At 44.5% G+C, this 26,492-nt stretch overlaps 1 protein-coding gene across 1 annotated transcript in view; it reads left to right on the top strand.

Moving 5' to 3' along the window:
- Nucleotides 1-407: 407 nt before the first annotated feature.
- LOC311145347 (centrosomal protein of 170 kDa protein B-like) overlaps nucleotides 408-26,492 on the top strand; it is a gene marked incomplete at its 3' end in the record, with an annotated part of 27,227 nt that continues 1,142 nt past the window's right edge. Inside the window, exons 1-15 of the mRNA XM_084181573.1 lie at nucleotides 408-433; nucleotides 1,588-1,725; nucleotides 8,922-9,011; nucleotides 10,387-10,467; nucleotides 10,993-11,079; nucleotides 11,179-11,329; nucleotides 18,840-18,953; nucleotides 19,894-20,391; nucleotides 20,482-21,476; nucleotides 21,813-21,962; nucleotides 22,488-22,605; nucleotides 22,696-24,411; nucleotides 25,405-25,630; nucleotides 25,787-25,922; nucleotides 26,313-26,450. Coding sequence (XP_084037699.1) covers nucleotides 1,621-1,725; nucleotides 8,922-9,011; nucleotides 10,387-10,467; nucleotides 10,993-11,079; nucleotides 11,179-11,329; nucleotides 18,840-18,953; nucleotides 19,894-20,391; nucleotides 20,482-21,476; nucleotides 21,813-21,962; nucleotides 22,488-22,605; nucleotides 22,696-24,411; nucleotides 25,405-25,630; nucleotides 25,787-25,922; nucleotides 26,313-26,450 — 4,605 coding nt within the window. The 5' untranslated portion in view covers nucleotides 408-433; nucleotides 1,588-1,620. The remainder of the gene's footprint in view (nucleotides 434-1,587; nucleotides 1,726-8,921; nucleotides 9,012-10,386; nucleotides 10,468-10,992; nucleotides 11,080-11,178; nucleotides 11,330-18,839; nucleotides 18,954-19,893; nucleotides 20,392-20,481; nucleotides 21,477-21,812; nucleotides 21,963-22,487; nucleotides 22,606-22,695; nucleotides 24,412-25,404; nucleotides 25,631-25,786; nucleotides 25,923-26,312; nucleotides 26,451-26,492) is intronic.

Here is a 26,492-nt window from a genome sequence, read left to right as displayed (position 1 = left end):
TTACTTGTAAAAACAAAAACCATCACTTTCAAGTTTTGTATTATTTTTTCCATTCACCACATTTTTTAGCAAAGTTTGACAGTATCCCATAATTGTGTCGCACTTTTATTTACCACTGCGATATTTTGACTTTTTTTGTTATTATTGTCGGTCATGCAGGTGCCAAATAATTTTATTTGACAAGTGGGACTGACTGGTACCGTCACTGGAAGAGTTCGATCCTTGTGCGCGGCGGTGGAAGTGAAGTGGAATGTCAGTGTTGGTCGGCTTGACAAATTAATGTTGAAGTGAGGGTGTGTTCGCCATTTACCTGGACGGCCATCAGTGCTCTTGTGACTACTTTACTAAACGAGGACACAGATACAACTGTACATTTGTATTTATTGTGTTAACGCTGGCTACTATTCTGAAGAAAGCAGGGTCCGGATTAAAGGTATGCTTGTGAAGGGAGGGAGTAGTAAAAACTGCTTTTGTCGTTCGGGAAAACCTTTCTTATTTCCTGTATGGTGTTTGGCCTTCAGCTAAAATAGGTAGCTAGCTAACTAGCTAGCCACAGACAGAACGTAGCTACGGTAGCAGACCAGTCATTTCCAAATTCTTTCGAATTAAGATAATTTAGCAAAAGTGGAGGGTCAGTCTCACCATAAGAATTAACATGTCAACTGCTGGGTAATGTTACTGCAAGTGTTGTTACATTGGAACCTTCAGTAGTATCGTTTTCTATTACCATCATCGACATTCTTTTAGCTTTTCACCTGGCTGAGCTTTTTGACAAGTGAGTTAATTAGATATGATGATTTGCATAAATTTTCCATAGAGCGATATGGGAATTATTGGCTAGTAAAGTGAATGAGAGCAACTAGTTAGCCTAGCTAACTACTACTACTACAGTACAAGCCATTGATCACAAATAATTCTAACATAGGCCTAGTTATGCATGTAGTTAGTTGCATCTCCTTCCAAACCAATGTTGTCTTTGAGTGGTATGGTAATATTATTGTAGCAAATAGAAATTGAGGTTGACCAAACTGTATGATTGGTTCAGCAAAGGTGATCAATACTGGTAATGAGTTGGTTCAGGCACCCAAACAAACGCATTGTCTGGCTTGTTAAGATCCAATCATGTTTGTAGACTGTAGTTCGCTGTGTGTGCAACATATGTAGCTAAGTGTCTTGCTCAGCTCTGTGGATAAGAAATTGGGGCATAAACATGTTCCTCCTTATCCTTTCCACGGGCCGGTATTGAAGGAATCTCTGTGTGTTGTCTGCCTTTTCGTTTGGGCGTGGTGTGTGTGTGCATGAGGATCACTTGATGACAACCTGACATGCCTAAGAATAATGGACTCAACTGTCAAAGCACATTATCTAATGTGTGTTGTGTAAATAGATCTGAAAATACTTGAGTTGTTGGTTGTCCAATTGGTCATCTAATCTTAAAAGTAGAGTTGTTTAGTTAGTTGTGCAGCCACCAAAATCCCATTCAGTGGATTGCGAATTGTATATCACAATTACTGTGAATGTGGTGACAAAAATATTCTACTGCTCTACGTGTTGTTGTCTAATATCATGTCTTCTTTCCCCTCCCAGGATGCGAAGAAGGCTCTGAGTCGGGGCTCCAAGATGAGTGTGACATCATGGTTCCTGGTCAGCAGCTCAGGCACAAGACACCGGTTGCCACCAGAGATGATCTTTGTAGGCCGGGAGGAGTGCGAGCTCATGTTGCAGGTGTGTATGACATCTACAGCACCTTCTGTTTACACACCAGACACATCAATCTGTCATGTGACCCTTAGACAATCAGCTGTCCATTCACACTCTTGTGAAAGGATGTAGCCTATAATAGGGTCATGACTCAAAGAAAGCAAGTTAGGTTAATGTACTAGAGCTCTTGTAGGAGTTGATCTGTGTGTACTTGAGAGGTTTGTGTTACGGGTGTTTTTAAGAGTAGTGCCTGCTGGGAGAATTGCCTCTGGCAACCGTTCAATGTTAAAGAAAAATGCTTACTTATACATTCCACCCTGCTGTTTTTCTCCATGTTTCCTGGTTCTAGTTACTGTTTGGAATTCTTTGGGAATTTCTCTCTGTGTACTTCTCGCTCTTAAGCCACTGGAAAAAAGAACGCTGCCTTGAAAATAGTTTATAAACTTTCCTCAGTCTGTGGTTTGTTCAAAATGCCCTTCCCACCACATCTGCTTGCAGAATTGAAAAGCTGCTCTTGTCCACATTCAGGCATCACTTTCAGGCATCATTGGAAATGTTGCTTACTTACGGTCCATTCGGAAAGTATTCAGACCCCTTGACTTTTTAAACATTTTGTTATGCTACAGCCTTATTCTAAAATGGATTAAACACAATCTACACACAATACCCCATAATGACAAAGCAATAACAGGATTTTAGAAATGTTTGCAAATGTATTAAAAATTAAAAACAGAAATACCTTATTTACTGTTGTCTCGTTGAGGACAGGGATGATGGTTTGAGTTGTGTGAAGTGGTCACTCTGCCTGTTCAGTGTCAGACTGGAGTTGTCAAAGACTCCAGTCATCAAAGACATAGACTGTTCTCTCTGCTACCGCACGGCAAACCGTACCGGAGCACCAAGTCTAGGTCCAAAAGGCTCCTTAACAGCTTCTACCCCAAGCCATAAGACTGCTGAACAATTAATCAAATGGCTACCCGGACTATTTGCATTAGTGTCCTAAGTTTTCATAACTGTGACCTTAATTGCCTACGGTCTGTAAGCTGTTAGTGTCTTAACGACCGTTCCACAGGTGCATGTTCATTTATTTTTATGGTTCATTGAACAAGCATGGGAAACAGTGTTTAAACCCTTTACAATGAAGATCTGTGAAGTTATTTCGATTTGTTCGAATTATCTTTGAAAGACAGGGTCCTGAAAAAGGGACGTTTCTTTTTTTGCTGTGTGTGTGTGTATATATATATATATATATATATATATATATATATATATATATATATATATATATATATATATATATATATATATATATATATATATATATATATATATATATATATATATATATATATATATATATATATATATATATATATATATATATATATATATATATATATATATATATATATATATAAGAGGATTGGGATGAAACCAAAATAGAACTTTTTGGTAAAAACTCAACTCGTCGTGTTTGGAGGACAAAGAATGCTGAGTTGCATCCAAAGAACACCATACCTACTGTGAAGCATGGGGGTGGAAACATCATGCTTTGGGTCTGTTTTTCTGCAAAGGGACCAGGACGACTGATCCGTGTAAAGGAAATAATAAATGGGGCCATGTATCGTGAGATTTTGAGTGAAAACCTCCTTCCATCAGCAAGGGCATTGAAGATGAAACGTGGCTGGGTCTTTCAGCATGACAATGATCCCAAACACACCGCCCGGGCAACGAAGGAGTGGCTTCGTAAGAAGCATTTCAAGGTCCTGGAGTGGCCTAGCCAGTCTCCAGATCTCAACCCCATAGAACATCTTTGGAGGGAGTTAAAAGTCCGTGTTGCCCAGCGACAGCCCCAAAACATCACTGCTCTAGAGGAGATCTGCATGGAGGAATGGGCCAAAATACCAGCAACAGTGTGTGAAAACCTTGTGAAGACTTACAGAAAACGTTTGACCTGTGTCATTGCCAACAAAGGGTATATAACAAAGTATTGAGAAACTTTTGTTATTGACCAAATACTTATTTTCCACCATAATAATCGCAATAAAATGCAAATGAATTACTTAAAAATCATACAATGTGATTTTCTGGATTTTTGTTTTAGATTCCGTCTCTCACAGTTGAAGTGTACCTATGATAAAAATTACAGACCTCTACATGCTTTGTAAGTAGGAAAACCTGCAATATCGGCAGTGTATCAAATACTTGTTCTCCCCACTGTGTGTGTATATATATATATATATATATATATATATATATATATATATATATATATATATATACACAGTGGGCAAAAAAGTATTTAGTCAGCCACCAATTGTGCAAGTTCTCCCACTTAAAAAGATGAGAGAGGCCTGTAATTTTCATCATAGGTACACGTCAACTATGACAGACAAATTGAGGAAAAAAATTCCAGAAAATCACATTGTAGGATTTTTAATGAATTTATTTGCAAATTATGGTGGAAAATAAGTATTTGGTCACCTACAAACAAGCAAGATTTCTGGCTCTCACAGACCTGTAACTTCTTCTTTAAGAGGCTCCTCTGTCCTCCACTCGTTACCTGTATTAATGGCACCTGTTTGAACTTGTTATCAGTATAAAAGACACCTGCCCACAAGCTCAAACAGTCACACTCCAAACTCCACTATGGCCAAGACCAAAGAGCTGTCAAAGGACACCAGAAACAAAATTGTAGACCTGCACCAGGCTGGGAAGACTGAATCTGCAATAGGTAAGCAGCTTGGTTTGAAGAAATCAACTGTGGGAGCAATTATTAGGAAATGGAAGGCATACAAGACCACTGATAATCTCCCTCGATCTGGGGCTCCACGAAAGATCTCACCCCGTGGGGTCAAAATGATCACAAGACCGGTGAGCAAAAATCCCAGAACCACACGGGGGGACCTAGTGAATGACCTGCAGAGAGCTGGGACCAAAGTAACAAAGCCTACCATCAGTAACACACTACGCCGCCAGGGACTTAAATCCTGCAGTGCCAGACGTGTCCCCCTGCTTAAGCCAGTACATGTCCAGGCCCGTGCTAGCGTGCATTTGGATGATCCAGAAGAGGATTGGGAGAATGTCATATGGTCAGATGAAACCAAAATAGAACTTTTTGGTAAAAACTCAACTCGTCGTGTTTGGAGGACAAAGAATGCTGAGTTGCATCCAAAGAACACCATACCTACTGTGAAGCATGGGGGTGGAAACATCATGCTTTGGGGCTGTTTTTCTGCAAAGGGACCAGGACGACTGATTCGTGTAAAGGAAAGAATGAATGGGACCATGTATGGTGAGATTTTGAGTGAAAACCTCCTTCCATCAGCAAGGGCATTGAAGATGAAACGTGGCTGGGTCTTTCAGTATGACAATGATCCCAAACACACCGCCCGGGCAACGAAGGAGTGGCTTCGTAAGAAGCATTTCAAGGTCCTGGAATGGCCTAGCCAGTCTCCAGATCTCAACCCCATATAAAATCTTTGGAGGGAGTTGAAAGTCCGTGTTGCCCAGCGACAGCCCCAAAACATCACTGCTCTAGAGGAGATCTGCATGGAGGAATGGGCCAAAATACCAGCAACAGTGTGTGAAAACCTTGTGAAGACTTACAGAAAACGTTTGACCTGTGTCATTGCCAACAAAGGGTATATAACAAAGTATTGAGAAACTTTTGTTATTGACCAAATACTTATTTTCCACCATAATTTGCAAATAAATTCATTAAAAATCATACAATGTGATTTTCTGGATTTTTTTTCCTCATTTTGTCTGTCATAGTTGACGTGTACCTATGATGAAAATTACAGGCCTCTCTCATCTTTTTAAGTGGGAGAACTTGCACAATTGGTGGCTGACTAAATACTTTTTTTCCCCACTGTATATATATATACACAGTGAGGGAAAAAAGTATTTGATCCCCTGCTGATTTTGTACGTTTGCCCACTGACAAAGACATGATCAGTCTATAATTTTAATGGAAGGTTTATTTGAACAGTGAGAGACAGAATAATAAAAAATTAATAATAATAAAAATAAAGAATAACAAAATACAAATCCAGAAAACGCATGTTATGAATTGATTTGCATTTTAATGAGGGAAATTAGTATTTTACCCCTCTGCAAAACATGACTTAGTACTTGGTGGCAAAACCCTTGTTGACAATCACAGAGGTCAGATGTTTCTTGTAGTTGGCCACCAGGTTTGCACACATCTCAGGAGTGGTTTTGTCCCACTCCTCTTTGCAGATCTTCTCCAAGTCATTAAGGTTTCGAGGCTGACGTTTGGCAACTCAAACCTTCAGCTCCCTCCACAGATTTTCTATGGGATTAAGGTCTGGAGACTGGCTAGGCCACTCCAGGACCTTAATGTGCTTCTTCTTGAGCCACTCCTTTGTTGCCTTGGCCGTGTGTTTTGGGTCATTGTCATGCTGGAATACCCATCCACGACCCATTGTCAATGCCCTGGCTGAGGGAAGGAGGTTCTCACCCAAGATTTGACGGTACATGGCCCCGTCCATCGTCCCTTTGATGCGGTGAAGTTGTCCAGTCCCCTTAGCAGAAAAACACACCCAAAGCATAATGTTTCCACCTCCATGTTTGACGGTGGGGATGGTGTTCTTGGGGTCATAGGCAGCATTCCTCCTCCTCCAAACACGGCGAGTTGAGTTGATGCCAAAGAGCTCCATTTTGGTCTCATCTGACCACAACACTTTCACCCAGTTCTCCTCTGAATCATTCAGATGTTCATTGGCAAACTTCAGACGGGCCTGTATATGTGCTTTCTTGAGCAGGGGGACCTTGCGGGCGCTGCAGGATTGCAGTACTTCACGGCGTAGTGTGTTACCAATTGTTTTCTTGGTGACTATGGTCCCAGCTGCCTTGAGATCATTGACAAGATCCTCCTGTGTAGTTCTGGGCTGATTCCTCACCGTTCTCATGATCATTGCACCTCCACGAGGTGAGATCTTGCATGGAGCCCCAGGCCGAGGGAGATTGACAGTACTTTTGTGTTTCTTCCATTCTCACCAAGCTGCTTGGCGATGGTCTTGTAGCCCATTCCAGCCTTGTGTAGGTCTACAATCTTGTCCCTGACATCCTTGGAGAGCTCTTTGGACTTGGCCATGGTGGAGAGTTTGGAATCTGATTGATTGATTGCTTCTGTGGACAGGTGTCTTTTTATACAGGTAACAAACTGAGATTAGGAGCACTCCCTTTAAGAGTGTTCTCCTAATCTCAGCTCGTTACCTGTATAAAAGACACCTGGGAGCCAGAAATATTTCTGATTGCGAGGGTCAAATACTTATTTCCCTCATTAAAATGCAAATCAATTTATAACATTTTTGACATGCGTTTTTCTGGTTTTGTTGTTGTTATTCTGTCTCTCACTGTTCAAATAAACCTAGCATTAAAATTATAGACTGATAATTTCTTTGTCAGTGGGCAAACTTACATAATCAGCAGGGGATCAAATACATTTTTCCCTCACTGTACATACATGCATACATACAGTACCAGTCAAAAATTTGGACACACCTACTCATTCCAGGGCTTTTCTTTATTTTTACTATTTTTTACATTATAGAATAATAGTGAAGACATCAAAACTATGAAATAACACATATGGAATCTTGTAATAATAATAATAATATGCCATTTAGCAGACGCTTTTATCCAAAGCGACTTAGTCATGCGTGCATACATTTTTGTGTATGGGTGGTCCCGGGGATCGAACCCACTACCTTGGCGTTACAAGCGCCGTGCTCTACCAGCTGAGCTACAGAGGACCAACAAAGTGTTAAACAAATCAAAATATGTTTTGTATTTGAGATTCTTCAAAATAGCCACCCTTTGCCTTGATGACAGCTTTGCACACTATTGGCATTCTCTCAACCAGATTAATGAGGTAGTCACCTGGAATGCATTTCAATTAACAGGTGTGCCTTGTTAAAAGTTAATTGGTCGAATTTCTTTCCTTCTTAATGCATTTGAGCCAATCACTTGTGTTGTGACAAGGTAGGGGGGGTGTATACAGAAGATAGCCCTATTTGGTAAAAGACCAAGTCCATATTAGGGCAAGAACAGCTCAAATAATCAAAGAGAAATGACAGTCCATCATTACTTTAAGACATGAAGGTCAGTCAATCCAGAAAATTTGAAGAACTTTAAAAGTTTATTTAGGTGCAGTTGCAAAACCCATCAAACGCTATGATGAAACTGGCTCTCATGAGGACCATGAAGCATGGAGGAGGAGGTGTTATGGTGTGGGGGTGCTTTGCTGTTGACACTGTCTGTGATTTATTTAGAATTCAAGGCACACTTACCAGCATGGCTACCACAGCATTCTGCAATGATACGCCATCCCATCTGGTTTTGGCTTAGTGGGACAATCATTTTGTTTTTCAGCAGGACAATGATCCAACACACCTTCAGGCTGTGTAAGGGCTATTTGACCAAGAAGGAGAGTGATTGAGTGCTGCATCAGATGACCTGGCCTCCACAATCCCCCGACCTCAACCCAATTGAGATGGTTTGGGATGAGTTGGACCGCAGAGTGAAGGAAAAGCAGCCAACAAGTGCTCAGCATATATGGGAACTCCTTCAAGACTGTTGGAAAAGCATTCCAGGTGAAACTGGTTGAGAGAATGCCAAGAGTGTAGAAAACTGTAATCAAGGCAAAGGGTGGCTACTTTGAAGAATCTCAAGTATAAAATATATTTTGATTTGTTTAACACTTTTTGGGTTACTACATGATTCCATATGTGTAATTTCATAGTTTCATTATCTTCACTATTATTGTACAATGTAGAAAATAGTAAAAATAAAGAAAAACCCTGGAATGAGTAGGTGTCCAAACTTTCGCTATATATATTTATATTTTTTTAGTTAGTAAATACTTTCTTAAAACTGCATTGTTGGGCTTGTAAGTAAGCATTTCACCGTAAGGTCTACACATGTTGTATTCGGCGCATGTGACAAATAAAATGTGATTTGATTTCAACCAGTGGGTACTATAAGCACCAGGTTAATAGTGATTATTTGCAGGAATGTAAGCAAACTCAAAGGCCTATCCGTTCGACTATGAGCACACTGTGTATCTACTGTACATGCATGTAGCCTTAATTGCAGATATTTTGTTGCACTGCTTATGACAGTATCCAGTCTGAGGTTTGTTAGCCCATCAGTATGTGATGCTCAGGTATGTTCTCTGTCTTGTTTTACAGTCGCGCAGTGTGGACAAGCAGCATGCTGTCGTCAACTACAGCCCAGCCACAGACGAGCATATGGTGAAGGACCTGGGCAGCCTGAACGGGGTGAGTCCATGTACCCTCCTTGTCCCCTGCATACAAGTTAAATAAAGGATCCAGCCAGCCACAGCCCTCCCTGGAGGGTCCAGAGGCCCACTACCAGTCCCCCAGGCCCAAGCACAAAAGAGCCCTCTCTGTGCCAGAGATGGTTGTTAGAGCAGCAATGAGCACTGCATTTTCTGCTGTCCTGGGCCTTTTCTTCTGGTCTCTCTCTCGCTCTCTCTTCTTCTGGTGTCTCTCTCTCACTCTCTCTTCTTCTGGTGTCTCTCTCTCGCTCTCTCTTCTTCTGGTCTCTCTCTCTCCTTCTGGTCTCTCTCTCTCTTTTCTTCTGGTGTCTCTCTCTCTCTTTTCTTCTGGTGTCTCTCTCTCTCTCTCTCTCTCTCTCTCTTCTTCTGGTCTCTCTCTCTCTCGCGCTCTCTTCTTCTGGTGTCCCTCTCGCTCTCTTCTTCTGGTGTCCCTCTCTCGCTCTCTTCTTCTGGTGTCTCTCTCTCTTTTCTTCTGGTGTCTCTCTCTCTCATTTCTTCTGGTCTCTCTCTCTCTCATTTCTTCTGGTCTCTCTCTCTCTCGCTCTCTCTTCTTCTGGTCTCTCTCTCTCTCGCTCTCTCTTCTTCTGGTGTCTCTCTCTCTTCTTCTGGTGTCTCTCTCTCTCCTTCTGGTCTCTCTCTCTCTCCTTCTGGTCTCTCTCTCTCTCTCTCCTTCTGGTCTCTCTCTCTTCTTCTGGTGTCTCTCTCTCGCTCTCTCTTCTTCTGGTGTCCCTCTCTTTCTTTTCTTCTGGTCTCTCTCTCTCTCTCTCTCTCTCTCTTTTCTTCTGGTGTCTCTCTCTTGCTCTCTCTTCTTCTGGTGTGTCTCTCTCGCTCTCTCTTCTTCTGGTAGTGGGTTCGATCCCCGGGACCATCCATACACAAAAATGTATGCACACATGACTGTAAGTCGCTTTGGATAAAAGCGTCTGCTAAATGGCATATTATTATTTTATTATTATTATTTCTTTTCTTCTGGTGTCTCTCTTGCTCTCTCTCTTTTCGTCTGGTGTCTCTCTTGCTCTCTCTCTTTTCTTCTGGTGTCTCGCTCTCTCCTTCAACATAGATGGCCATTTACATAACTGCATAATCTCATTAATGCATTAACGTACAGGTAGGATAGCTTAACTTTCACTGGGAAAACAGCCAACTGCAAAGCATCTTAGCTTTGGCAAACCCCAGAGGCTGTGTGTGCAAGGAAATGACCTGGAACTAACTCATTTATCATCAGTGTCTGTTATTAGTCCAATGGAATTAAACTAATCAGGATTGTTGTGAAAACATAATTCCTGTGTGTAGATTTTTCTGAAGCTTTCAATGTAAACACACAAAAAAACTAACTTTATTTATTTTCTCCCCAGACTTTTGTGAATGATCTGAGAATCCCAGACGAGACTTACATCACCCTGAAGCTCTCTGATGTCATCCGCTTTGGATATGATATCCTTTTGTTTATCTGATAATGATTTTGTAATTTTCTTAGTGTTTTATTGATTCTTCATTGATTAGGGATTTTCTTGATTGGATCAAAAGGATGCATACTTTTTAACCTCTGAGTGCTCTGTTGTAATTATTTCTTACAAACAATTGGATTTCATAAAGTTTTGTCTACAATAGCTGTTAGAAAGCAATTTAAAACATTCATTTTCTTCTTCCTCTGTGGTTTGTGCACCAAACTCTCCCAGCATATTAATTCCTTGTGGTTTGAGTCAGGGGTTTTAGATTATGTTCAACTCCGGACTGAAAATCTTTTGGACCCGTGAACCTCTGAGCTGAAAAACATGAATAGTGAAATTTAGTTTAGATAACAGGGAGAAAAGCTGCTTAAAGGTAGACATTTAGACATGTCACATGTCTCAGAGTTGTCAGAAAGTTAGAGCTTCAAGGAATGCATAGGCTAATAATTAGACAAGATAGCAAGTGTCAGTGACATGTATTATTTATTCTAACCCAATGGCTCCTGTCAGAATATGCCTTCCTTAGCTCTGCTTCCACATTGTCATGTGTACATCCTGGAGAGGAGTCAACACAAGGTGCCAGAGGAGGCTCTCAAAGTAAGTGCGAACTTCCACACATGTACATATCATCTATGAATATGAGTGATTGTCAGGTAGGGGCTTCTTCATATCCTACTTTCCTCTTGTGTTTATTAGCATGAGAAGTACACCAGCCAGCTGCAGATGAGTGTGGAGACCCTGGAGGCCAGGAAGAGAGAGAAGGAGAGGCAGCATGCTAAGGAGAAGACCAGAGACTCATCCTGCTTCAAACAGGAGAAAGCCGAGCATAAAGCTGCCCTCGCAGCAGGTAAAACCCTGTTTAACTCGCAACTTCAAGTCTGCCCCAGTCCACCTCTTGTTGTCCTTTTCTTCTAGCGCCCACAGTATAGGTGCTATCCTATATTATAGACCAGGCCTAGGCATTTTCTCTGCAAGGTCAAAAATTATAGCAAATACAATTGATTAACTTAACTGTTTGTCTTGTCACAAACAGTACCAGTAAATACCAGTCTGTTATGCCTTAGGTAAAAGATAGCTGCTGATGTCGGTTTCAATATCTTATTTACATGAGGAAGAAGAAGAAGAAGCCTTTTATACCACAAACTGTTAGAGGATCTGTTAAGATGTACACAGCTCTCCTTGTTAAGCGCACCCCTAGTGTGCGATCAAGCTACCTTGTGAGGGGATCGGGTCAAAGGTTCAATCCAGTAGGGTCAGACGAGCAGCATTACTAGTGTGGAACTCCAGTTGGCAGGGTGAGTGAAATTATATTGGGCTTGCCTGCTGAGCATGTTGAGCTGGGACAGATAAAGTCTTATGTCTGTCTGCCATGCCTCTGGACTGGGGCTGACCCCAGGGAGGCAGGTAGCTTAGTGGTTAAGAGCGTTGTGCCAGTAACCGAAAGGTTGCTGGTTCTAATCCCCGAACCGACTAGGTGAAAAATCTGTCGATGTGCCCTTGAGCAAGGCACTTAACCCTAATTGCTCCTGTAAGTCGCTCTGGATAAGAGCGTCTGCTAAATGACCAATTTATTTATTATTATTATTATTTACTCCTGGTGGTGCTAGCACGTGCACTAGAAGGATTAGAAAGGTGCGTGCGTGCGTGCGTGCGGCTGTGTTTTTCGTGCCAAGCGGGCACTGCTGTTAGGGGGATTGTGGATTTGCTGTCTCACTCACCGTACAGTCACAGTACTTACAGGTGTCCCTCTGTCCTCAGCTCTGCTTTTGGGCTACATCTTTTGGGATTTTATATGGTTTACAGTGCAGTTAGGTTCCTAAAGCACCGAGGGGTGTACTCGGCAGGGGAATGCAGGGGTGGACCATCACTAGTGGCTTTAACTACTGACAGTCACAAGGTTATGACACTACAGACCTCCAGCCATTAACACTTAGTTTAGAGGTTTACGTTCAGCCTCCTCCTCTCCCACTCTGCCTGTATGTGATGGGTTAATGTAGCTACTGACTGATTCCTTATGTAGCTACTGACTGATTCCTTATTTCCTTCTGAAGCAGCTGGACTGGTGAGGTGACCACAGTGACAGCACAGTGTCAGGGTCCCCACCCTGTTCAGACATTGAGGCTGTGAGCAGGATATGTGTCTGTTTTTCCTGCAGCCTTGCAAGGTGTGGACTGTGGAGCCTGACCTCCTGCTGCTGCCTGTCTGTAAAGCAGTCTGCTGGCTCTCTGAGTGGACAGTAGGCCTGGGTGTGACTGTAGTCTAACCTGACAGGACCTAGGGCTACTCACTGTTTCCACCATAGACATTACAGTAACTGTCCACTGTTTCCAGATTTTTTTGAAATATGACCTATAATGAATAACAATATGAGTAAAATTGTTTCCCTAATTATGTTAAAAAGCAGCTTTTCTGTGTTGGAATGGTGTGTGTGCATACCCCAACAACAGAATGGTGTGGGTGTATAACAGTCATTAAAAATATTAATACAAATAGTATTTAGATGGACTGAGAAGCTCAGTTTTGGTGACTTTTTAAAATAACATTCTAGTCCAAAATGAATGAAAATAAAAGTATGCTGACACCATCTAAAATATAATTTCCACCTCCAGAAATGAGCCCAATAACACATAGTAAAATTAGTGAATTTCTATTTTTACATATTAGGCCATGTAAATAGCCTATGCATGGTCCACATTATCAGGTAGGCTATGCCTGTAGCCCAACTGATGCAGCAAAGTGCAAATAAATAGGCTGAAGCATGGGGTTACCTATCAGCATTTATCCTATTTGGCTAATCATTAGCCAGATCCCAAATGTGATCTTTTAACTATTGTAGTTATTATCCTATTGATAAATGTTATGTCCCACAAAACTTGCTTAAACACAGTGAATATAATGTAGGCCTACCTGTTAGGGTAACTTGGGGTAACACGCCCCCTACCTGTACTTCTCACAGAAACCACTTTGTCACAATTTTTCCCCCAACACTTCCCTAGTTGCCACTACTTTTGCGCAACCAAAAATATTGCCTCATCACAGTTTAAGTAACTCCCCCCCCAAAATTTTTTGGGGTAGAGTGGCGTTGTACTCCAAGCTACCCTACAATTGGTATTACATTTATCCCCACTCGCCCCTATGCACTCACTGCAAATTGCAGAGCAGTAACATGCTTAACCATACTGCTGCTAAAAACTCTGGGTTTAAAATGGTGCAGTTCGTGCATATTTAGGAGTTGAGAAATAAATAAAGTAGGAATGGAAAGCTGGGATCCCCCTCTTTTTAACAAAGGCCATTAAAGCTGCTGTTTTCGCGATTGCAAGAATTGTTGTGCATTGACTGCTTGTCTGACTGCTTGTCAGAATGCATGTTTCCCTCCCTATGGCACTCATAACTTGAATGCGCCACAAGAGGAATATTTATCTCGTGTAGAACACACAGCAACAAGCCTACTAGGTAAGTAGATAAATCAGACATCCCCATAGTATAGTAGTTTTTTTGTTCATTACTCATTTTGTTTGCAGAGGAAAAGTACATGTGTACTGTTCTAGCATCTTCAAAGTGCGCCTCAGCAGAAATATTTTTTATGTACCAAAATGAGTGTAGCAGAAACACTGAATCAGCTATTCCCAGGCCCTAGACCAAGCAGGGAGAGGGGCCTTCTGTTATAAATGTGGTCACCTGATACACAATACACAATCCTCCTGGGAGGAGAATGAGACTGGACACTGCTAATCCTAATCTTCAATAAAGGGAGGACAACAACAACACTGGCCTGCAGAGTTTACAGTGACTCATCTCTCCAGAGCAGAACATTGAGACAAACTGCTATAACCTTCCATCTACAGTACACTGAGTGTATAAAGCATTAGGAAAACCTGCTCTTTCCATGACAGACTGACCAGGTCAATCCAGGTGAACGCTATTATCCCTTATTGCCACTTGAAATGTTTAAGCCTCGAGACAATCGAGACATTAATTGTGTATGTGTACCATTGAGGGTGAATGGGCAAGATAAAATATTTCAGTGCCTTTTGAACAGGGTATGGTAGTTAGGTGCCAGGCACACCGGTGTGTCAAGAACTGCAACGCTGCTGGGTTTTTCATGCTCAACAGTTACCTGTGTGTATCAAGAATGGTCTTGACACAACTGTAGGCTGCATTGGAGTCAACATGGGCCAGCATCCCTGTGGAATGCTTTCGACACCTTGTAGAGTCCATACCCTGACGAATTGAGGCTGTTCTGAGGGCGGAAGGCTGAATGCATACATGAGTCAATGTGTTGGACGAGATGGGTCCCATTATGTCTGGCGAAAACCAAACACTGCATTCCACAATAAGAACCTCAAATGGTCAAGCATGGTGGTAGTAGTGTGATGGTTTGGGGATGCTTTGCTGCCTCAGGACCTGGATGACTTGCCTTAATAGAAGGAACCATGAATTATCCTCTGTATCAGAGAATTCTACAGGAGAATGTCAGGCTATCCGTCTGTTAGCTGAAGCTGAAGCGCAGCTGGGTCATGCAGCAAGACAATGATCCAAAACACACAATCAAATCTACATGAAAATGGCTAAAAAGCAACAAATTTGAAGTTTTGGAATGGCCTAGTCAAAGTCCAGACCTAATCCCAATTGAGATGTTGTGGCAGGACTTGAAACGAGCAGTTCATGCTTGAAAACCGACAAATGTCGCTTAGTTAAAGCAGTTCTGCATGCAAGAGTGGGTCAAAATTCCTCCACAGGGATGTGACAGATTAATCAACTACAGGAATAATTTGGTTGCAGTCATTGCAGCTTTTTTACACAGGGGAATTGGGTGTCGCCAAACTTTGTTAATTAAATAAATAAAATATGTAGATTTTTTTTGTTATTTGTAAACTCAGGTTTGTAAACTCAGGTTCCCTTTATCTAATATTATGTTTTAGTTGAAGATCTGATAACATTCAGTATCAAAAATATAGAAAATCAGAAAGGGGGCAATACTTTTTCACAGCACTGTACATACATGCATACATACATACATACATACATACATACATACATACATACATACATACATAATCATGATTGATCCATATTAATATGTATTTATCCATCTGAGCAGTAAGGGCACTAGGACAGATTTCCTGTCACCTTCATTGCTGTGATGACGTTTAACAGCTGGCTGGCCAGCTCGGTATGCTAGCCTATATGGCATAAATCAGATTATCCACATGCCTGGTGTCTGGTTGAAAACTAAACAGCTCCATTGGGGCTCTCTCACACTGGCCTAAATAAACCAAAGTACTACAACTCCAAAGTGCTGTTGCCCAGGACACACAATAAGACATCAACAGAGAGAGAGAGCGAGAGGGGGAGGAACAGAAGGGCACGTCACTAATTCCATTTGGTTTACCCAATGCTTCATTTCTAGTTACACAGGATGGATGACACACCTAAAATAGCTTGTGTACCGTCTATAGAAGGCCTACTGCATTGCCACAGAGCCAATAAAGTTTTCTATGTCAGCATGCATCAGGAATGATGAACTTTAAATGCAGAGTCCACCTCAAGTAGTAGAGTGGAGACCAGTGTTTCCGCTGCACTCATTTTGCTGTGGAACATGAAAAAATATCTCTGCTGAGGCGCACTTTGAAGATGCTAGAACAGTACACATTTCCTTTTCCTCTACAAACAAAAAGAGTAGAAAAATCAGACAACCCCATTGTAGAATAGTTTATATACAGTGGGGAGAACAAGTATTTGATACACTGCCGATTTTGCAGGTTTTCCTACTTACAAAGCATGTAGAGGTCTAATTTTTATCATAGGTACACTTCAACTGTGAGAGACGGAATCTAAAACATTGATTTTTAAGTAATTCATTTGCATTTTATTGCATGACATAAGTATTTGATACATCAGAAAAGCAGAACTTAATATTTGGTACAGAAACCTTTGTTTGCAATTACAGAGATCATACGTTTCCTGTAGGTCTTGACCAGGTTTGCACACACTGCAGCAGGGATTTTGGCCCACTCCTCCATACAGACCTTCTCCAGATCCTTCAGATTTCGGGACTGTCGCTGGGCAATACGGACTTTCAGCTCCCTCCAAAGATTTTCAATTGGGTTCAGGTCTGGAGACTGGCTAGGCCACTCCAGGACCTTGAGATGCTTCTTACGGAGCCACTCCTTGTTGCCCTGGCTGTGTGTTTCGGGTCGTTGTCATGCTGGAAGACCCAGCCACGACCCATCTTCAATGCTCTTACTGAGGGAAGGAGGTTGTTGGCTAAGATCTCGCGATACATGGCCCCATCCATCCTCCCCTAAATACGGTGCAGTCGTCCTGTCCCCTTTGCAGAAAAGCATCCCCAAAGAATGATGTTTCCACCTCCATGCTTCACGGTTGGGATGGTGTTCTTGGGGTTGTACTCATCCTTCTTCTTCCTCCAAACACGGCGAGTGGAGTTTAGACCAAAAAGCTCTATTTTTGTCTCATCAGACCACATGACCTTCTCCCATTCCTCCTCTGGATCATCCAGATGGTCATTGGCAAACTTCAGACGGGCCTGGACATGCGCTGGCTTGAGCAGGGGGACCTTGCGTGCGCTGCAGGATTTTAATCCATGACGGCGTAGTGTGTTACTAATGGTTTTCTTTGAGACTGGTCCCAGCTCTCTTCAGGTCATTGACCAGGTCCTGCCGTGTAGTTCTGGGCTGATCCCTCACCTTCCTCATGATCATTGATGCCCCACGAGGTGCGATCTTGCATAGAGCCCCAGACCGAGGGTGATTGACCGTCATCTTGAACTTCTTCCATTTTCTAATAATTGCGGCAACAGTTGTTGCCTTCTCACCAAGCTGCTTGCCTATTGTCCTGTAGCCCATCCCAGCCTTGTGCAGGTCTACAATTTTATCCCTGATGTCCTTACACAGCTCTCTGGTCTTGGCCATTGTGCAGAGGTTGGAGTCTGTTCGATTGAGTGTGTGGGCAGGTGTCTTTTATACAGGTAACGAGTTCAAACAGTTAATACAGGTAATGAGTGGAGAACAGGAGGGCTTCTTAAAGAAAAACTAACAGGACTGTGAGAGCCGGAATTCTTACTGGTTGGTAGGTGATCAAATACTTATGTCATGCAATAAAATGCAAATTAATAACTTAAAAATCATACAATGTGATTTTCTGGATTCCGTCTCTCACAGTTGAAGTGTACCTATGATAAAAATTACAGACCGCTACATGCTTTGTAAGTAGGAAACCTGCAAAATCGGCAGTGTTTCAAATACTTGTTCTCCCCACTGTACTTACCTAGTCGGCTTGTTGTTGTGTGTTCAATGCAAGATAATGATTCCTCTCGTGGCGCATTCAAGTTATGAGTGCCATAGGGAGGGAAACAATGCATTCTGACAAGCAGTCCAATGCACAACAATTCTTGCAATCGCGAAAACAGCCGTTTTAATGGCCTTTGTTAAAAGAGGGGGATCCCAGCTTTCTCTTCCTACTTTATTTATTTCTCAACTCCTAAATACAGTATGCGCGAACTGCACCATTTTAAACCCTGAGTTTTTAGCAGCTGCATGGTTAAGCATGTTACCACTCTGCAATTTGCAGTGAGCGCAAAGGGGAGAGTGGGGCTAAATGTAACACTGGTCAATTGTAGGGTAGCTTGGGGTACAACGCCACCCTACCTAAAACATTTTTGGGTGGGGTAGTGACTTAAAAAATGGTGATAAGACAGATATCTTTAGTTGAGCAAGAGTAGTGGCAACCAGGGAAAGTGTTGGGGGGAAAATGGTGACATGAAGTGGTTTCTGTGAGAAGTACAGGTAGGGGGCGTGTTACCCTAACAGGTAGGCCTACATTATATTCAGTGTTTATGCACGTTTTTTGGGACATAAATTTCATCAATAGGATAATAACTAGTTAAAAGATCACATTTGGGATCTGGCTAATGATTAGCCAAATAGGATAAATGCTGATAGGTAACCCCATGCTTCAGCCTATTTATTTGCACTTTGCTGCATCAGTTGGGCTACAGGCATAGCCTACCTGATAATATGGACCCTGCATAGGTTATATACATGGCCCAATATGTTAAAATAATTTAAAATATATAATTTTACCAATGTGTTATTGGGCTCATTTCTGGAGGTGAAAATTGTTTTAAATGGTGTCAGCATACTTTTATTTTCATTCATTTTGGAGGATGATGTCCTTTTTAAAAAGCCACTAGAACTGAGCTTCTCAGCCCCCCCCCCAACTCACCTCAGTGACCTTTTCCCCCCACTGCTACAAAGCTTTCCAGAGGAAACACTGAGCTGATTCTTCTCTGTTCTCTGATCTTGTTCTCTCTCTGTCCATGTGTGTGTTTCTGTTAGTGGCCAGCGAGGCTCCGGTGTCCAGGCCTACTCCTCTGTATGGACAGCCGTCGTGGTGGGGGGAGGATGATGCTGAACACAGTGAAGGACAGCGGCCAGACGAGGACCCTGCAGGTCTGGAACAAACATTACTATTACTCGATCAATTCATTTGTTGATCAGGATATGTATGAGTGAGTGTGCCACTTTGAAAGAGGCCTGGCATTTTAGTATTTTTTTAGTCATTTTAGCAGACACTCTTATCCAGAGTGACTTACAGTTAGTGACTGCATACATTTTCATACTGGCCCCCCGTGGGAAACGAACCCTCAACCCTGGCGTTGCAAGCGCCATGCTCTACCAACTGAGCTACAGGGGACTACAGTATTGTTATTAGCTGTGCTGGCTCATAAAGGTTACAGCCCTTGTATTTGATTAGAGTGGCAAACATAACACTTTGTTACGGCACCACATCAGTGTTGGATGCAGTGTACTAAGAGATGAATGGTGTTTAGCTCTGTGTAAGCTCTGTAGTTCCCACTGGTGACAGGGAGCTGCCAGTGTCACACTGAGCCAAGCCAGTCCAGGACCATGTCAGGCCAGTGGGCAGCGCCTCGTGATGGATTACCCTGTAAACCCAGGGGACAGGGTAGAGGAGGGAGCGTGACTGTTAGCCTCGCTGGAACAGATTACCTCTCAGCCACTCTCCTTTGGGACTCCAAGCTCCCACAGTGACATTTTTCCACGTCCATCTGGCCTGGCACCCACTGATTGGCTGATGTATTTGTTTGTTAGCTCCAGCAGCTAGACTGAGCAATGTTGTTATTTGTGGCTTCAGCTTTAGAGAAAATACTTGGCAGAGACAGATTTTTTTTTTCTCTGTTTTCCTTGACTGGTGTAGTATGTCACAGTTGTTGGTTCTCCCCGGTAATATTTCATTAGAGTAGTGTCTATGATTCTTTCCCTTACCCACCTCACATACTGCATGTCCTTTGTGCCTGCAGTTTACAGTATTGGCCTATATAGTATTGATCTATATAGACCTACTGTCTTCCCACTGTGTCTGCCCCCACAGAGAATACTAAAGAGGGCTCCAGACATGAGGTCAACGGCTCCCTGTCAGACAGCCAGGCCAAGACAAACTACTCACACCACAGGGAGCTAAGCTACTTTGAGATTCCCACCAATCAGTTCCAGCAGCGGGAGCTCCATGAGGTTCCCACTAAGGACACTGACCCCCCTGCTGGCCCTGTCCCTGTTCTCCCCCCAGCACCCACCTCCACCCCCACACCTCCTGTGGTGCAGAGCCACGCCTCCTTCACCATCGAGTTTGACGAATGCACACCGGGCAAGATCAAGGTCAAGGACCATGTGACCAAGTTTTCCTTCCGCCAGCAACACAAGCTCCCGGGTAAGGAGGCATTGACAGCGCCCACTGAGGTGATGTCAACGGAGAGCAAGGTGGCTGATTGGCTGGTCCAAAGCGACGTGAGAATGATGAGGAGGAGGTCTCGGACGGAGGACATGTTCAGCACAAAGAGTGAGCTGCCCATCTACAACGAGGCTTCTACAGGTAAACACTCTGACCATTTATACACTGAATCCACTGTCACTATCCTCTGTTGCTGTCTGAGAGCTAACGTGTTTCTGTTTTTATAATCAGGCCACCATTATGAGGCTATCCAATTAAAGCCACCGATGGGCCTTCACATGTCTCTACCACCCCAGCTGGCCCCACCGAGACCCTTCACCCACCCTGACTCAGAGGAGCCTCTGTCCAGCTCCCCTCCAGAGTCTCACTCCCCTTCTCAGAGCCAGGACAAAGCAGACCCCCAGCAGGCCTTCGTCATCGAGTTCTTTGACGACAATCCACGCAAGAAGCGTTCACAGTCCTTCACCAACAACACAGCCCAGCTTGACAGCCCAGGCATCAGGAACAAGCTGGAGAAAAGGTGCGGCCCCAGCACCCCCACCCAGCAGTACACCATTCCCTTGAAGGGTGCAGGTTCTGGAGGCCCGCAGAGGGCCGGCTCCCTGAGGAGGGAGAAGATGGAGGATCGGATCAGTAACGGCTTCTCCTCCCGCTCCATCCCTCTCAGGCCCTTTAGAAGTGTGGGCCGCAGGTCCAAGCTGGCCCAGGACTTCACGGCTGAGTTGCTGAGGGAGTCCAGACAGGAGTCTAGGCCTAGCATCAACACAACCTGGGAGAGGAATACTTCACCTGTGTCTCCTACCACCAGCCCTTCACCAACAGTAGTGGCAGCAGCCCCCCATTCCCACCAGACCCCACCAAGCCCCCCTCAGCCCCCTGTTCCATACCTGACTCAGACCTCCTCCCCTGTCCACCAGTCTGTGCCCCTAAAAGCCCCTCTGATGCCCAAGGCCCCACGCCCCATGGAGGCCCCACGCCCCATGGAGGCCCCACGCCCCATGGAGGCCCCACGCCCCATGGAGGCCCCACGCCCCATGGAGGCCCCACGCCCCATGGAGGCCCCACACCCCATGGAGGCCCCACGCGGCCTGGAGGCCCCAAGCCCCACGCAGCCTGGAGGCCTGGGGAATGAGGAGGATGATACCTTGAGTGAAGCAGGCACCTACACCATCGAGACGGAGGTCCAGGATAAAGAGGTGGAGGAGGCACGCAGCAAGATAGAACTGGCAAGTCTCTTCGCCTTACTCTCTGTAGTAGTCAGTCATTCTCTGTAGTCGTCTGTCATTCTCTGTAGTCGTCTGTCATTCTCTGTAGTCGTCTGTCATTCTCTGTAGTCATCTGTCATTCCCTGTAGCCGTCTTATCTCTCCAAGTTTGTTTAATATCACACCTTGTCATTCCATGTGCTTCACCATGAGATAACCTGCCTTGTCAAGTATTGGACAGCGATGCTATCTAACACAAGCCAACATGAGTGTCACACAGGAGAGCCAGTGGATGTGGCAGCCTCCAGCCCTGTAGAGACAGCATTCACACTCACACATCATGCTTTGTTCCTGACAGGTGTTTGGTGTTGTTGAGGGGCCAGAGCAGCCCAGCCAGACTGCAGCAGCAGCATATAAGCCTGTTGAGTATCAGGACAGGGAGGAGTGTAGAGAGAGTAGCTCGGTGGATCTGAGGCCAGCTCCAGGGCAGGGACAGAATCTGGTGCAGGTAAACCCCCAGCCGGGCTCAGTGTGGTGACACATTCCCACAGCTAACCAATCAACAATCAGTCAATTTAATCGATTGATAAATCAATCAGTCTGCTGGTTCAATAAGCTTTCTGCCCTGGAAGCACAATTCTGCATGTTCTGGTCTTTCATGATTCTCCATGGTTCTCATCTCCCTCTTAGATCTTTAGTTGTTTCTGGGGATGTTGGTGTTGTAGTTCTTTACTTCCGACTGGGTTTGGGTGTGTCCAACTGGTTCTCTGGTGGTGTCCTTGGTTTCTATCTAAGGAGTGGAATGGGTGTGGCGGTAGGGATGTTGGATTTCTGCTGTCATAAAATGTAATTTTCAGATATAAAAACTATCCCAACATCCCAAGCTGTAAATGTGTTTATTCGCCAAATAGATTTTTCAATCATCAAATATAATTTCTGGAACGTGATTGTGTTATTTTTCCTTATATTTTAAGCCTGATTGTGTTTGACTACTGTCGAGACATGTGAATAACTAGTGTGATCCTCCCTGCAGGTACCTGGTGGCTCTAAGTGGGTGTCTCGCTGGGCCAGCCTGGCAGACAGCTACACAGACTCTGGCCCTGCCTCAGGCCTCTTCAACATCCCCTCACAGATGGACCTGTCAGGAGGAGGTAAGACACCTGATGGGAATTTGAAATGATAATGAGTTATAGTCCTGATTATCAACTTGATTAAAAATGCATCTGCCTGTTTCCATTCAGTTGGTGGGAGAACCGTCCATCAGGCGACGCTCAGTCGGAACATCAACAATGTGGAATCGGAAGGCCAGAGTTCCAGAACACAGCGGATTCTGCCTCAGGCACCGTCGATGGAGAAGAATGAGACTCCAACTCCCAGCATTCTTATCCATCAGGACACTTACTTTACCTATGATATCAAAGAGAGGAGCTCCAGAGTCCCCGGACCACAGGAGGACCTCAACAACCTGTCTGTACAGCACGACCTTGACCCAGACAGCCTGAGTGATGCCAGTAAGTCAGACGACGGCTCCATCGTGGAGCAGAGGAAGACACCCACACCAGAGACGACAGACAAGAGTTCATCTCAGAGCAGAGAAGAGGAGAGGCCCACACTCCCAGCCAAGTCTACATCATTCTACATCGGCTCTAAGGAGACTGTGTCTAAACAGGAGCAGGGATCCAGACCCAATACACCTAAGACTGAGAGAAAACCACCTCCTCCCAAGACACCACAGTTCTCCACAGCCACCCTGACCAAACAACAGGGTGGACAAGACTTACAGAAGACGATCAAGCTCAACTCATCAGCTCCCAAGCTGGACTACCAGGGCAGAGTCAGCCCTCAGCCCAAGGAGATCTCAGTGTCTCTGGTCAGGCAGGAGAGCTTCACTAAGGACCAGCCAAGTGATGCTGCCCAGGTCACCAGACTCCCTCACATCTCCAGCCAGCCTGCTCTGAGTGACCCTGACCCTGCTGAGGCGTTCCAGGGTGTCTGCAGCCAGGACACCCACTCCTACCTCAAAGGGACCGAGGACACTCTGGCTGCCCTGGAGGCCAAGCTCCAGGCCCAGCCACCTGATGTTGCTCCTCGCCCCATAGATTACTCTCTGTCTGGGGAGTCTGACATGGACTCAGCCAGCACTGCCAGCCAGCACAGCAACCAGACTGCCCCCAAGACCGGATCCAAGAAGCCCTTTATCACTAGTGGCCTTCAGAGGGAGAGGTCCTCTGCCAGCTCCTTCACCCAGGAGTCCAGTCGCCAGCAGTCAGCCCTCGATCGCCTGTCAGAGAAGCGGCGGTCCCAGGGAGTGGACATCAGCAGGAAGCCTGAACAAGACCGGAGGCTGGGGATGAGACGCTGTGCAGGAAAACATGTCTCCATGGACCTGAGTGATGACCCCCAGAGCTTCAGCTTACCCTACTGGCCTGAAACCATCTCCTCAGACCAGGAGGGCTCCCGGCCCGCTGCATGCAAGAAGTACACCGTCCCCCTGCAGAAAGAGGATTTCACTAAGTCCTCCAAAGTGACCCAGGCCCTAAGCCGCTCCAACAGCATGTCTGCCCCACGGCCCACAAGAGCTTCAATGCTTCGCCGGGCTCGCCTGGGCGAGGCGTCCGACAACGAGGGCACAGAGACGGACAGAATCTCCCAGAACTCACAGGAAGCCAGTGGGACCACCAAGGCCTCCCAGGACAGTAAGAAGCAGCTCTCCAGGCTGGACATGCTGGCTCTGCCCCGGAAGAGGACTAGCTCCTTCACCACTCCCAGTGATGCAGAGTCCTCTGCACCCAGGACAGGCTTCTCCAACCGCAGCACAGAGTCCAACAGCGGCTCTGGCCGTAAGGCCTCCGTGGCTGGGCCCAGCACTAAGCCTGCGCTAGGCAGGGCCTCTGGAGCAGGCAAGCTCATCACCCGCGTCCGCTCCAGCAGTGCCAAATACACCAGCAGCACAGCCAGTGAGTAACAGACACGCATATCAGTGTCCCCTTTGCCTTTTAATATGTAATGTGATGTAGTACTGTCTTAGTTATAATTTATTACAGGTGTAAGAACCTGAAAGGTAAAACTGTTTAAATATGTCTCAGCCGTTCCTGTAATATTACAGAAATATAATGAAAGATGAAAATGACGTCTTCTGGATTGGAGGAATCAGAATTTAGGTCTGCGTAAAGGAGACAAGTCCTATTAATTATCTAGATGAATTGGTTCTGAGTGAGTTTGAGATCATTAGTTCAACTAACAAGTTATGAAGGTGCAAGCCTTGGTTGTATTCTTCTGGAGATTTGGTTTCATCAGCCATGGTTTAAAGCTCCCTGACCTTTGACTTGAAGTGCCTCCACTAACTACACTAATGCTGTATTGCTATTTGCAATTGAAATATAATCCCTTCAGTAAATTCTACTAGAATACCTGTGGTGAAGGTGGATACCATCTGCACAATGTTCTCATAATCATTATGTAATCTTCAATCATGATAACATAACTGTCTAGAACAATGTTGTGAGAATATTGTGGGTCAGATGCGGAATACCGTACTCTATCCTTTGAGTGATAATCTGTGGTTTAACTATACTTAACTACATTTCTCTCTACGTTGTGACTACTATATGACTATGGTCTTCAACAACATGACTTTGTGACAGTAGCCATTACTGTTGGGTTGAGTGCTCATCTCTGGTTGTGAATGTTTTTGAATCAAAGAAAATCCTAATGAATAGGATATAAAGAAAGTCTTAGATCTTGCATCAGTACATTTACCATCTGAATGAGCACTTCTACAAAACCCTTCTATATGGGTCTATGGGGTATATTTAGGTGTTTTGGGATATGTGGGGTTTGTAGTTTTTCTATGGTTTCCTTTCATGGTGTGTCTCTGTTTTTACCTGCCTTCCTTCTCCTCATCCTCCTAACCTTCTAACACACCCTTCAAACCAATTCATGGCTCCAAGGCTCTAGACGACGACAGAAAGGCTCTGACTGCACCTCCACCTCCGAGGAGGAGTTTGACTCTAACCAGAGCACCCCTAAACACAAACGCTCACACACCCCCTCAGCCTCCCGCTCCCAGCCTCTCATCCCCCCACGCCCCAAACCCCGCTCACGAGACTCTGACCAGGAGAGTCACGAGGGAGACGCCTACCAGAACTGGTCCTCCCACAGTGCTGAGATAGCAAGGTGAATTGAGATGGCAAGGACACAGCATTAGCCAGTTCATGCTATTGCTAAGTGCTTTAATTATCTGCACAGTAATTGAAGTGGTTCTTGAGTTTTACACTCTTGGTGGATTGCCTGAGGTATCCATCCCTATGTTGGTCTGTTCTCCCGTTCTAGACTGAGTCAGGACCTGGCTAAAGATCTGGCCATCCTTGCCAGGGAGATCCATGATGTGACTGGTGATGCTGATCCTCAGAGCTCTTCTGCAGTGGAGGCCAACACACCTGTCTCTACCATCACCGCCAGGGAGGTGGTATGTTAACCACAATGCCCAGTCACACACTGATATTTTCTTTAGCACACAATGCACTATATCCTCACCTGTCTTCACTGATTCCTGTTACAATGGCTGGAGAAGACATACACAACATATTGACCAAGAGTTTTCATTCTCTCCATGCTGTCAGACAGCACAGACATTTCTTCAGGCTGCCCAGCCTTCTCAGGTGCAGATTTATCAATTGGTTGCTCTCACATCTGTGGCCAATGCAAAACATGAATTCCACTGTCATTAATTGGGTTGTATCCATGAATTCATCTTGATTGCTGTTTCTTCCCTGTTTCCATATCAGCTACCTTATGATTGGCACATATGAGAACCATCCTTAACTGTTGAGACTGTCTGGCTCCTGTTGTATTGCAGTTGGTCCATCCCATCCCAGAGGCTGGTGTGAACTACCATAGAGTTCCTCCTGGATCCGCTGCAGCCAGGGACCCCGACCAGACCATGATGAATGACCAGGAACACAACTCTAAGCACAGAGGATGGGACCAGGAAGCGGTTAGACCATACTATTGTTCATCATACCACTTCAAGCCATTT

The sequence above is a fragment of the Coregonus lavaretus genome (genome assembly GCF_964263955.1).
Source record: "Coregonus lavaretus genome assembly, chromosome: 18".
Lineage (NCBI taxonomy): Eukaryota > Metazoa > Chordata > Actinopteri > Salmoniformes > Salmonidae > Coregonus > Coregonus lavaretus.
The sequence above is the reverse complement of the archived record's forward strand: the minus strand, read 5'-3'. Positions and strand labels throughout refer to the sequence as shown.